At 37.6% G+C, this 14,438-nt stretch overlaps 1 protein-coding gene across 6 annotated transcripts in view; it reads right to left on the bottom strand.

The window, feature by feature from the left end:
• Nucleotides 1–14,438, bottom strand: part of LOC139941087 (dynactin subunit 1-like) — a 344,631-nt gene that overhangs the window by 271,003 nt on the left and 59,190 nt on the right. For all 6 annotated transcript variants that reach the window (XR_011786532.1, XM_071937510.1, XM_071937511.1 and 3 more), the window contains 5 exons: nt 5,768–5,867; nt 5,138–5,228; nt 2,110–2,238; nt 931–1,073; nt 68–249 (listed from right to left, as the gene is read on the bottom strand). Coding sequence is in view for 5 of the 6 variants with exons in the window: in XM_071937510.1 (XP_071793611.1) it covers nt 68–249; nt 931–1,073; nt 2,110–2,238; nt 5,138–5,228; nt 5,768–5,867 (645 nt within the window). In the remaining variant the exon portion in view is untranslated. The remainder of the gene's footprint in view (nt 1–67; nt 250–930; nt 1,074–2,109; nt 2,239–5,137; nt 5,229–5,767; nt 5,868–14,438) is intronic.

The following is a 14,438-nucleotide window of genomic DNA, read 5'->3' as shown; positions in this document are numbered from 1 at the left end:
AGAGACAAGAGTCTGGCGATGTTTCAGACTTTAGTTAGAGAGTAAAACAAACTTGATATTTCCATACCTTGATTACCGCTAGCACCTCCCGCTACTACTGCTGCAATTCCAGAGGGAGCTGTCTTACTTGTCAAACTCTCAAACAACGCTTTCTTAGATACTTGAGTCAGGCGCTGTTTCAGTTCCAGCTTCTCTCTTTCCAAGACGTCAATATCCGACTGCATGTGATCCAAAGTATCGTCAAACTCCCTGTAAATTCATCGGATGAAAGCTTTATCAAACTCGGGGTAAAACAACAGTTATCATTCTTTATCCCATGCCAGATGCAAATTTTCATTATTAAATCGTTGTGGTACCCGCCCATGTTGCCCTTAAGTTGAGCATCGCCATGCAGGGAGGAGCCCAAGAGGCCAACCTTGTAACACCTGGGTGTGTCAGCTGGAAGCAGACTTCGAGTTTCGGGCACGGCAGCTGTGGCAATCCGCATCAGAACGCATTGGTTGGGCGGTTCTACGTCCCCCATGATGGATTCAGAGAACGATGATGATGATGTACCCACTGCTAAAATATAGATTTTGAGCTGCCTCTAGCTACCGGGCAATCTCAGTGGTCTAGTTGGTAAAACACTGCTCTAGAATTGCAAAGGTTGTGGGTTCGAATCCCACCCGAGTAATATGCCTGTGCTTTTTTTTAAAGAGCTTGGGAAAGTACTGAGTATACCGTACTAACACACATCGGTGTGTATGGGTAAAAACCAAAAATAATATTCCTTATCCCCGAAGCTTTCTACGATCAATATCTTCAAACCGTATGTATAATGTAAATCTGTGGACATTGTGTTTTGAGTCGTACAAAAAGTACCCAAATCCTTGAAAAAAAAACCCGAACATTTTCAAAAGTGAAAAAACAAAAACAATATACCATGCTTACTTTTCTTTCTTCTTGAGTACCTCCTGCTGTGCCGATAATTCACGCTCAACTTTTCTGACTTTATCTTCTCCGTCTCGGCTAGCATTTTCTAATTTCTTCTCCACGAGTCCAAGACGTACTGAATTGGCGCTGACTTCCTCTTGCTGCACGAAAACACAAATATAAGAACAAATAATGAAACAAACTATTGAGCAAAGTTTGCAAAGCAAAATTGGCGCTATCTAAAAGAAACAATTTCTCATTTAACACCTTCTGTTTCAAAGAGTTCAACTGATCGTCTTCAGCTCTTTTTTGAATATGCTTCTAGCTGGTCCTAATGTTGTCGTTATTTCTTGGGCATTATTTGTATAACTAGCTCATCACTGGCACATTTTGGAATTCTCTCCTATCTGCTTTTAGTTTTGTTATGTCGTCTTTGCTTATTGTTTTTGTATTTTGTCTCGGCTTATGATCTCTTTGTTTTAATGCACTTTCTTTATTTCTTTGTAATTAATTCTGGTGTTGATTGGTGAGTAGTTGTTTTCTTTGTAGAGCGGCTCATAAATGGTCTGTATTATGAAAAATACTCTTCCAAACATGACCGAGTCAGTGGCAGTGTAATGGTGACCAGTGTCTGACCAGGGCCCCATTTCATAGAGCTGCTAATAACAGGCCTGTGAGTGGACCCTTAAAAAAAGAGCTTAAACACTACATGATGTAAGAATGATCGTGTGATGTCAAATAAGCGGGCGTCACGCATTTTACGCTTGTCGAATTGGAGCACCCCATGAATCCAGTAACTAGGCGTATCTCACATTATTGTAGTTGTACATTATTGTTGCCAAGTTTATATAAGGCATGGCATTAGAAAAAATTAAAGGAAAAAAAAAAAAAAAAAAAAATCGTCCTGATCAATAAAAATACGGATATCCGCTTTAAAGCGGAGATTTCACAGGCCTGTTTTAAAAGCAGAAAATATTGTTTAACATTAGTCTGCTAAGCAGAAATATGAAGGACACCAGTCACAAATTGTACAAAAGGCATGGTAGTTTGGTTGGTAACCTTATTGTGGTAAGCATTATTTTGTTGTGCAGCTATATGAAATTGGGTCCAGGAATAGTGTCAAACCAAACTAGTATTCTGTATTAGTATTATGATTATCTGACATCATTAGGCTCAAACTGTTTACGACAAACAAACCTTTAATTTCAGCTGTCTCTTCAGCTCCTTCAACTCACTCTCCTTTAGTTCCAACTTGTGGCCAAGACCTTCGGAATCACAGATCTCCGACTTGACCTTAGCGGCTCGTCTAGCTATTGGAGGTTGCACCTGTGATAACCATTTAGAAAAACAGATTGGCAGTTAATTTATCTAATCATAAACATCATATCCCTTCCCTGCAAATCCAATTATCACCTTAATATTCTCCTGCCACGATTAAGAAGAAAAATCCTTGGCCTTGGTAATAAAAATAATCAAGGAAGAGATTGGGTGACCTTGACCCAATCCGGCTATAATATCTACTTAAAGGCACTGGACACTATTGGTAATTACTCAAAATAATTGTTAGAATAAAAACTTACTTGGTAACAAACAATGGAGAGCTGTTGATAGTGTAATATATTGTGAGAAATCGCTCCGCTGAAGTAACCTATTTTTTAAAATAGAGGTAATTTCTCACTCAAATAATATAAAAGACTTCAGCTGAAGCCTTTTATTATGCATCTGAAAGCACAATAAGTAGTGCTTACAAGTTTTTTGCCCTTTATTACTCTCTTGCATTGCAAATTTGGTTTGTTATTTTATGCATATGTTGGGATACACCAAGTGAGAATACTGGGCCCTATTTCATAGCGCTGCTAAGCACACAACTTTGCTTAGCATGAAATTTCTTCCTTGATAAAAACAGGATTACCAACCATAATTCCATTTTTTGCATATATTGCTTGTTTCTTGTATTCAACTGTTGTTTGTTTATCCTCAAAACCTTGTGGAAATTTGGTTGGAAATTCTGTTTTTATCAAGGCCAAAATTTCATGCTAAGCAAATTTTTGTGCTTAGCAGCGCTATGAAATTGGCCCCTGGTCTTTGACAATTACCAAACGTGTCCAGTGCCTCTAAATTATCATCTAAAATTTGCCCTAGATCAAGGAAGACGTTTGATCATGAGAAACCTGACAGATGCTTCAATAAGACCACCCACTGACGACACCTGCGCTAGCTTCAAAGAAATTATTAGTTCGCCTTTGATTTTTCAGCGTGACTATCATGTGAATTATTAATTTGACATCTTAGTGTACGGGGGCTAGAGGGCATACCGAGACAGTTAGGTCAATAAACGCAGTGTCAGGACAACCGACACATCGCAGGTCATCGACTCTGATCTCAATTTAATAGTGTAAGGATAATACATGTAAGTTGTACATGTATATGAATATATGATTTGAGGCATTGCATGGTGAGGTATCAATATATATTTGGTTTTTGCTAAGACCATGTGTGAATCTACTTGCCAGGTAGAGTTTGTTCTTAGAGAACTGTCTTTCTTTATTCTACTACCACGGAGTAGATTTTTCGGGTGTTCGGGAGACTTCTCAGTTCTGAAAAGAACTTTCCTGCTTATTAACTATTACCCGGGCGGATGGTATAAAAATTAGCACGTTGCCTTAGATCGGTCGAGTTGGTCTTTGAAAAGCGTTTGTAACCGTTAGTTATAAAATGCATATGGTTGGAAAGATGTTTTAAAAGTAGAACACAATGATCCACACAAACATTCCTCGAAATTGCATGGTTTTCCTTTTACCTTGTCGACTAACACTGTCGGCCATTTATGGGAGTCAAATATTTTACTCCCAGAAATGGCCGCCCATGTTAGTTTGCACAGTAAAAGGAAAACCACGCAATTTCGAGGCAAATTTGTGTGAATCATTGAACTCTACTTTTAAAACATCTTTCCAACCATAAGCATTTTATATAAAAAAAGGTTACAAATGCTTTTAATAGACCAACTCGAAAGATCCAAGGCAATGTGTTCCTTTAATCTAACATGTATTTATAGGCCCTATACATGTACAATACTAACTTGTGAAAATTTCATTTCAAAAGGTGGTCGCATTTTTGAGATATGAAATGGTTCATGTCAAAACGAAGGTATACTTTGCTTTAAAGACACTGGACACTTCTGGTAATTGTCAAAGACCAGTCTTCTCACTTGGTGTATCTCCACATATGCATAAAACAACAAACCTGTGAAAATTTGAGCTCAGTTGGTCGTCGAACTTGCGAGATATTAATGGAAGAAAAAACACCCTTGGTCACATGAAGTTGAGTGCTTTCAGAAGCTTGATCTTGAGACGTCATATTCTAAATCTGAGGTCTCAAAATCAAATTCATGGAAAATTACTTCTTTCTTGAAAACTACATCACTTCAGAGGGAGCCATTTCTCACAATGTTTTATACTATCAACCTCTCCCTATTACTCGTTACCAAGAAAGGTTTTATGCTAATAATTATTTTGAGTAATTAACAATTGTCCACTGCCTTTAAAACAAATTAATTTATAGAGCACTGTGTGACTGTGAGCATGATTCAAAATGTCTGTGAATAAAACCAAAAAAAATAAGAAAAAACTTGCCCTAAAAGCTTAGCAAATGAAATGCGAATGGGGAATTTAAGATGTTCAAAACATTTCAAAAAGTTAATTTACTTGTTGTTTTCCAGTGTACTAATCCTAAATAAATACAACACAACAAACCAATCTATTGCCATTACTTATTGGATCAAACTTATCAGCCTCAAGATTTTAAACCAATCAGAAAGACTGTTAGATAACCTCATCTGATCTCATCATCACTCATAGAATCAAACTTATCAGCCTCAAGATTTCAAAAAAATCAGCACCACTGTTAGATTACCCCATCACTTATTGGATCAGACATCAGCCTCAAGATTTTAAACCAATCAGAATGGCTGTTAGATTACCTTATCTGATATATCACCATCGCTTATTGGATCAAACATCAGCCTCAAGACTTTAAACCAATCAGAATGGCTGTTAGATTACCTTATCTGATATATCACCATCGCTTATTGGATCAAACATCAGCCTCAAGACTTTAAACCAATCAGAATGGCTGTTAGATTACCTCATCTGATATATCACCATCACTTATTGGATCAGACATCAGCCTCAAGATTTTAAACCAATCAGAATGGCTGTTAGATTACCTTATCTGGAGGTACATTGGAGTCGTATTCTCCTTCTTGTACAGCTTTGCTGATCTTACTCATGATGACCATCGATTTCACCAAAGACTCTCTGAAAATCAAATAATACAGACCTAGAATTTCAGTCTTGACGGGGCACAGCAATTTTTTTGGTATAACGGGGCATTTCTATGTGGAAAAATTGTACTGGAACATTGCATAGGGCACCAAAGCAAAAGCACAGGGCGCCACGGCAAGTGCGGCGGGTGCAGTGGGTTATTTCAAAGGCGGAAATCTATGGATTCACTTTTCAATTGTTAACTTTAAAAACACAAGAGGGCAGTAGACCAACACTCAATGCAGATCCTAAATGTCTGAGCATTATCAACGAGTTACTGGCATGACATAAAATGACTAAATATAAACCCCTTGCAAATGGCGTCACAAACAAAATTTTCTTTGGTCCAGCTATTTCTATAAATCAGAAAACTGGGATTGGCAAACACTTTATGGACTTTTAGCTGGTAATCAGTTTCTGTTAAGCGATATTTCTCTGTGCTTAGCAAGTTTGAATGATTACAGGCTTAATGAAATTGGCCCCTGGTATGGACACATACTAAGTAGGATAATCCAGGAGATTGCCGTACTAACCTGAAGCTCTGGTAGGGTCCTTTATCTTGTTTGCCGTAAGCCAAGTCTGAAGCCCTCTCGGCAATCTCCTCTAACCGCATAGCAGGTATACCATCAGCATCTAGCAAACAAAATAAAACATTTAATAGATGTTTAATTTGCATCAGGATAAAGAATATTTGTTCTGGTCCTATCCATATGAACTGATGTGTGTGTTGGAACTGTGTACTCAGTACTTTCCCGAGTTCTGTGAAAGAAATCACAGGCGAACCCCCTTCTCTTAGCGAAATTATAATTTCTTTCTTTCTTCCTTTCTAGTGTAGCCTTCATAATTGAAGATAGTCGTACTGCCAGACACACCGGGGCATACCCCTTCGCGTTGCGATAAGTGTCTTTTACGTGCGTTGATAGTTTTTTTCAACAACACACAGAACCTACAGCTTTACATCCCATCCGAAGGATGAAACACTGGTTAAGTGTCTCGCTTAAGGACACAAGTGCTACGATCGGGATTCGAACCCACACTCTGCTCGAGTTTGGTGCTGTTTGCCCGACTAGGCCACGACACTTTCATTTGGTCCTTGGGGAAAAACTTTTAACATATTTTTTAAGTATAGGGGCTGACCTACTTATTCACATGGTGTAGGCTTTAATAGACTTTTTCAGGTTGTTTAATCCCAGTTTCTGATTTTTCCCAAGGCAACAAAGTTAAAAATCAAAATCAGACTCATATTTTTTTTTTTTGAGGGGGGGGGGGGTGAACAAGTGATGTGTCTGATTGATTTATCACTAAAATAAACAAAAGGGTTTAAAAATCCATTGTGGTCACCAACATCTTCTGTTCAATTCAAAAAGACCAATCCATTAAGCTGACCGCCCCATTGCATTTTGACCAATCATAACCCATTGCGCAACCAAAAGTCCGACAAAATAAAGTCTGACATGCGTTCGTGTATGCTTGACGCGCGCGACAGAGTTGTGCAGAATGGCAATGGAGAGGCTCACTTTTTTTTTTGCTCACACGTGCGCCGTGGGCGGAGCCTTATGGATCGGTCCATTGGTTGCAAAAAGACCAATCCATTAAGCTGACCGCCCCATTGCATTTTGACCAATCATAACCCATTGCGCAACCAAAAGTCCGACAAAATAAAGTCTGACATGCGTTCGTGTATGCTTGACGCGCGCGACAGAGTTGTGCAGAATGGCATTGGAGAGGCTCACGTTTTCTTTTTGCTCACACGTGTGCCGTGGGCGGAGCCTAATGGATTGGTCCATTGGTTGCAGCTTAACCCTACTGTTATTACACATCAGAGAAATAGATTATCACTACACAACTGTTTGTTCAAGCTACCCCAGTAAATGACTAACAAACAACACAATTAAAACCATTCTTTTCAAGTTGCTGGGTTCGATAGAGAGATTGGCATAAAAAAAAATATCCTGGTAGACAGAATTTACAATATCTTTTATTCAGTGATGAGAACCAATTTAACGCATGAAGCAGTCGAGGTCAAACAAAATTGAAAATGTGATGTCACTTTTTTAATTTCTTTTTTATTTGTTTAGAATTTAAAGTTAATGACTCAATGGAAACTCTTTTATGTTGTCAGGGTAGAGTAATTTAACCTTGAATTATTAATTATTTTGTCGTAGTTTGGTTTGAGCCAAAAGTACAGAGTCCCTTGTTCAACAATGGTTTCTGTCTGTATGTAGGAATTATCATGGAAGAGATAAATGCTTATTTTAAAGGCAGTGGACACTATTGGTAATTACTCAAAATAATTGTCAGAATAAAAATTTACTTGGTGACAAGCAATGGAGAGCTGTTGATAGTATAGAACATTGTGAGAAACAGCTCTCTCTGAGGTAACAAGTTTTTGAGAAAGAAGTAATTTTCCAGGAATTTGATTTCGAGACCTCAGAATTAGGTCCCGAAACCAAGCATCTCAAAGCACACAACTTCGTGTGACCAGGGTGTTTTTTCTTCCATTATTATCTCGCAACTTCGCCGACCAATTGAGTTCAAATTTTATTAGCTTTTTTTTGTGTGTGCATATGTTGAGATACACCGAGTGAGAAGACTGGTCTTTGACAATTACCAATAGTTCAGTGTCTTTAAATATATCCTGTTAGGAAATTCATTATCCAAATGACATCCCCTCCCACTGTTTATGTTACACTCAAAGCTTATCATAGTTAATGTGTTGTTTAGCCTTCGAGAAAGACACTGCAAGGGTCAAAATGTCAGGGCCCAATTTCATGGCTCTGCTTTACCGCCGAATTCTGCGCTTACAGTCACCTTTAGCCGCTTACTGCAAAGGCCGAATTTCCACGCTAGCTGAGTCACAAATGCACAAGCAAAAATTCCCTGCAAACCTGTGAAAAACGCTTGGTGCAAGTGCGGAATTCCCTGTTTCCGTAAGGGCCGAATATTTGCTTACAGTAAGCAGAGCCATGAAATTGTTAACCTTTTTTGGCAAAATAACACCCAGCATGTCCAGTACGGCTGCTTGCCTATCATGATGTGTCTAGGTATTCTTGACAAATTTGAACGACAACTCAATAAGCTCAACACTCATTCGATTTTATTTCGGCAATGAATGATCAATTGCATTAGCACTCCACAGTCAAACGGAATAATTCAATTTCAACAGTTCAGCGTTCACTGGTCAACTTAGATCATTCAAATTCATTGGGTTGCAAAGATCGTTCCATTTCGCCAAAAGCCAACAGGAAGAGGCTGGTCAACTATTCAGTTTCATCAATTATAAATAATGTTAGAAGAAATTTAACTGAAGAACGGTGAAAAATGTAGTCTTGAATGTCTATAAATGAAACTGAAACAAACCCGAATGAAAAGAACAAAATCATGTGTGTATGAAAACAAAACTGAAAGACTAGCAGCTTAAATAAACTAGCTCGAATGATGTCAGGAAATGTGGGTAACATTTTTTGCGAGTAACTGAAACTGAATTTAGTTTTGCTGAAATTGAGAGGGGGAACCTACACTTTACATGTATACACTAAATCTTGAATGTGGTTTCGCTGTCTACAGAACTCGAATTTGGGGGAAAGTCCACAAGATTGTAGCTCAAAACTTTTAGAGAATTTGTTACGAGACTGGAACAATACGAGAAAAAAACAGTCTCACATCTAAGCTGTTTTGGGAAAAAGAGAACATTTATCTCATATTTTGTATTTATCGCCTGTTATTTCCTAGGCACTTGGCCAATCAAAACTAATCCAATTCAACTCACACAGTGATTGGTCAAAGTCTAACAGGCTGCTACAACTACGACTATGGCTGTTGCTAAGGGTGTTGCTAAGGACATACCCCAACGCAAAATGACACGGAAATCTAGCTGTAGCCGTAGTCGCTGTTTCGGTGACAGCTTTAGATCATTCCTAGATAAATTCACCATTATCCAACAATGCCTCGTCCTCAATCAATCATAGATGTTCAACAGACGACATGACAACCCAACAAAACATCAAGTAATTCCCCATGATGTTCCTCATACATACTATCCCTGATGTATCAGGCTATTACTTACCCCCCCCCCCTCCCACCAGACCACGGAAAAGAAACTGCGCTAATTACAAACAATGACACGCCCTAGCAGTTCACAGAAGCCTTTAGAGTGCAGAATGTAGGTGGATACAAAGACTTATCTCACAATAGACAAGATCATGTACTTTTGTTGTTGTTAGTGACTAATAAAAGCACAAATGATTGTCAAGGAAAGTGCAACACCAGGTGCCTAGCCCTGAAAAGTTCAATTGACCCGATGGTTGCACTTTTTTTCAGGCTGTTGTTCTGTAGAGTTGTAGTTTCGCTTCATATCTGTTGCACTTTTAGGGGATACTATACGTTAATCCCTGAGATTTTAAACACCGTCACTGTCATAATGTCAGTGATTGGGTGATGTTCACAGCTAAGGGTCATCGTTCTTTTTTTATTTCTTGTTGAGAGGGAGACCCTTTGACCTTGTCTTATTAAGCAATTAGCGACTCCATTGGCCGGTTCAGCTGTTTGGCACGTTGTTCACGCTCATAAAAATTTATCATCGTTTCTCCATGCGGAGATCACCTTACATCAAAAAGACTCCATAGAAAAGAAGAAACAAATAGTAAAAATAAATATAGTAAATCACATCTGAGCTGAGCCAAGGACTATGGGGGACTAATCTAGAATAGTTTGTTGCACAAAATAGTTAATGGCCTGACGTTTCGACCCTAGAAGAGTCTTTTTCAAAGGCTTATTGACAAGACTCTGCTATGTTTTTTATTTACACCATACATGTAGGTCATTTTGGTTTGTAAGCGATTTGCAACAGCTAATTCTATTTTCTCAAAATATTTGGTTGTGAGTTTTCTTTATCGGCTAAAAAGACAAACAGACTAAAAGACTGAGTTTCGATGAAAGATATCTCTTGCTATCTTTTTTGACAATTCACAAATTTTGATCAATCAACAAATAAATTGACACTCTACATTAGCAGGAAAATACAAATGTTCACAGAATTGGACATAACTTAAACTGTATAAAGATTGTCATTTCTAAACTATTTAAAAATAGTTTTAAAACATCACCCTATAGGATGTTTTTATGTCTCGTTGTGCACTTTCTACTGTTTAAAACATCTACATCTGGATTAACTGAAATTTCCGTCAATTATTTTTTAAAACAACAAAATAAACTTGTTTGCCAGCAGGACTCAAATTCATGAAGCTGTTTTAAGCTGAGATGGTTTAAGGAGTGATTTAAGGCCCAGTGACCAGGGGTAATAATGTGAAGCGCTTTGGGACTCCCTCCAGGTTTGAAAAGCGCTATATGAAAACGGGTTATTTTTTATTATTAACAATGTAAACTTAATACAATTTTGGCTGGTAACTTGGTTCTTTTCTGTTTTAGCAAATTTGTGTGCTAGACTTGTATCCATGACAACATGGTGCGCAATTCCATTAGTATTTAATAAATGACTACAGAAAAAAAAATTAATCATGACAATTAACATTTCTACTTCTTGTCAATTAAACAAATAAGATGATTACTATTAATAATGGCGCCATTGGTTTGATGGCATGGAATTATGACATGGCATAATTAATGCGTAGCACAACCTAGACAAGTTGACTCCATTTCAGTTTAGAAATTATTAAAGGAACACGTTGCATTCAATCGGACGAGTTGGTCTATACAAAGCGTTCGTAACAGTTTTTTAAATAAAATGCAGATGGTTGGAAAGATGTTTTAAAAGTAGAATACAATGATCCACACAAACTTGTCTCGAAATTGCGTGGTTTTCCTTTAACTGTGCGAACTAACAAGGTCGGCCATTTATTGACTCCCATAAATGGCCGACCATGTTAGTCGACGAGGTATTAGGAAAACCGTGCAATTTAGAGGTATGTTTGTGTGGATCATTGTATTCTACTTTTACAACATCTTTCTACCCATGCATTTTATAACAAATGGTTACAAACTCTTTTCAAAGACCATCTCGACCGATCCAAGGCAACGTGTTCCTTTAACGATGACGAGAAAACCTGAAGCCGACAATCACCTCAGCATCAGGGTGTATAGACAGGGGATGCATTTAATTACGGAATAAAAAAGGAAGATGGAGAAAAAGGTCTTTAGATAATGATGGTGCCGTCTGCCCTTTTATAAAGTACTGGTTCAGTTGAAGGAAAGATCCATTAAAGACACTGGACACTATTGGTAATTGTCAAAGACCAGTATTCTCACTTGGTGTATCTCAACAATACATGTGCATAAAATAACAAACCTGTAACAAACCTTACGCTAACAATTATTTTGAGTAGTTACCAATAGTGTCCATTGCCTTTTTTTAAAGTAATTACCAATAGTGTCCACTGCCTTCAAAGGCACTGGACACTATTGGTAATTACTCAAAATAATTGTTAACATAAAACCTACTTGGTAACGAGCAATGGAGAGTTATTGATAGTATAAAACATTGTGAGAAAAGGCTCCCTCTGAAGTAACATAGTTTTTGGGAAAGAGGTAATTTCTCACTCAAATATTAAACTACTTTAGGTCTGAAGCCTTTTATTTAGGCATACGAGAAAGCACACAAATTTGCTCAACAAGGTTGTTTTTTCTTTCATTATTCTCTCGACACTTCAATGACCAATTGAGTCCAAATTTTCACAGGTTTGTTATTTTATGCATATGTTGGGATACACCAAGTGAGAAAACTTGTGTTCAAGAATAACCAAAGGTGTCCAAGAGTTGGGACCATAGTCCTGGCTTAGGACTAGTCCTAGGAGATATTAAAACTTAAGGCTAGTCCTAAGTTAGGACAAGTTAAACTCGAGACAAGACTAGTCTTAATTCTTTGTAAAATCCACCCAGGGCCTTTAACTAGAAATGAGTCTGGACTCTGGAGGGTGGCACTTGGAAAATGTTGTTGCCTTTTATTCTAAGCATTAGGGTGATTGGATGCATTACCTAAAACATGGAGTTTGTAAGCCACCAGTGTATTTAGTGTTCACCAACATCACCATAAGCCATGACTATCCATTCCTCTTTGCTAAAGAGACGTTTGGGTACTTTTTGTGTGACACAAAACAAAGTCAACAGATGTACATAAAAAATTACATGGTTTGAAGAAAATGATGGTAGAAAGCTTCCCTTTAAAATATTACTTGCTGAGGTGCTGTTGTTTTTGAGTAGTGCATTAAACAATTTCACAAAACATTTTTTCATCTTAGTGAGACGAAACTATTTTTGAATATTTTTCACAATGGATTTACGCGACTCTCCTGAAAACATTGCTCTGTGATTTTCAGGTAAAAGAACCAAGAACACTTACTATGGCAGAGTTGCTAGGGGTTAACCCTGGTTTTTAAGGGCTTAAATAGCAAGCCCCCTTGTTTTCAAGTTTCTTCAGGCTTGCGAGCTACAGTGACTTAGTTTCACTGATGAGGCACAATTGGTCTTGATACCAGCAGAAACATATAAAAATAATAAAAAATAATAGCGATGAGAAAATAGAGTTAGCTGTTGCAAAACAACTTACCAACCAAATGGACCGGGAGTATAAATGCAAAAAATAGTTAATAAACGTTAATAAACGTCAGGCCATTAACTATTTTTGGCAAAAAATAATAACAATAAAATGATATTAGTATTGTTCGGTTCATGTCCTACTTTAATGCTCGTTCCAATGCAACAATAATCGCAAATAATTCACCTTGGCTCCAACTAATCTGAAACCCATACCCTAGTTCTCAGTGAACTTTGGTATTAAGCTGGATTTCAGGCCATCACTTCCACTCGTAATTTAGTTTGATTGGTGTCACTGTACATCAACATCTCACCAATAATACAAACTCTTTACTATGGATGTCTATTATCAGAAATGACATTTCCATCCACCCCTGTTTGAGTAATGGACTGAGCTAACAAAACATTTTGTTGTATGGATTACAATCATGGTAGGTTAAAAGAGCGGTGCAGACTATTTGACAAAGAGGTGAAGTTTAGTGTGTATTTGAATTTCATGGGGTAAAAAACACACAAATAAGTGACAAACATTGTAATACATGTATATGCATATAAAACAGAGTCTTCAAAGACAATATAAATACAGAGTTCCTTCCACAATAAAGTGAATTAAATGAATTAAAAAGGAAAGTTGAAATAATGAATTAAAAAGGGAAGTTTTTCCACCAAAGCTCACCCACCTCTTCACAACAATATTTACTTAAATAAACACACCCTTGTACAAGAATGGAACGGTCTGCTTTGTCCAGTGTCTCAGGCCAGTCAACCACAGTGTACTGTTTGTTGGGCCTATAGCATTACTAGCCCAGGGGAGATACACGTTGTCTACTTATTGCAAGGAAACCCTCTGGGCTTTTACAAAGGAAGTGTCAATTTTGGAAATTAACGTCATACTGTACAGCTGAATAGCAGGTTTGACATGGGTATAGAATTTTAAAGGCAGCGTAAGCTTTTATATAAGAGTAAACCATACGTCCAAAGACTGCAGTCTGTAAAGGCAGCACTCACTAAAATTCAACAACAAGGGGGTCAAATCGAGTTTCCAACACCACTAAGGTGTACCCTGCAACCCCCTATCTTACCCCTAAAATTATAAAGGCAACAATCGCCAAAATTCAACAACAAGGGGGTCGAACCGAGTTTCCAATACCACTAAGGTGTACCCTGCAACCTCCTATCTTACCCCTAAAATTGTAAAGGCAACACTCACTAAAATTCAACAACAAGGGGGTCAAATCGAGTTTCCAACACCACTAAGGTGTACCCTGCAACCTCCTATCTTACCCTAAAATTCCTGGCCACCTAACTTTATGGACAAAAACAAAACAAAAAACATCATTTTGGATCTTGCGTGGTTCTTAATTATATCAATTGAAATGGGATGAGTATTGTTTGTTTCATAAATCCCCCCAAAAATATAAAGTTTTCTGGAACGAAACATCTAAAAAAACTAACCTGTGAATTTTTTTTACTGAAGAACAATATTAAAAGAATTCTTATTGAGATCGATTTCTACAACAGTGACTGGCCTTATTTTTTTAAGTATTTATATGAATGAGCATTTCCCTTTCCTCAAAATGAAATGACAAAATATGAATTTCTTTTCCAGAAAGATGAATTCTTTGAAATGGAAGCTCTCATGATAGCTGCTACTAC

Source organism: Asterias amurensis, chromosome 8, assembly GCF_032118995.1.
Source record: "Asterias amurensis chromosome 8, ASM3211899v1".
NCBI lineage: Eukaryota > Metazoa > Echinodermata > Asteroidea > Forcipulatida > Asteriidae > Asterias > Asterias amurensis.
This window is presented reverse-complemented; position numbering and strand designations above follow the sequence as displayed.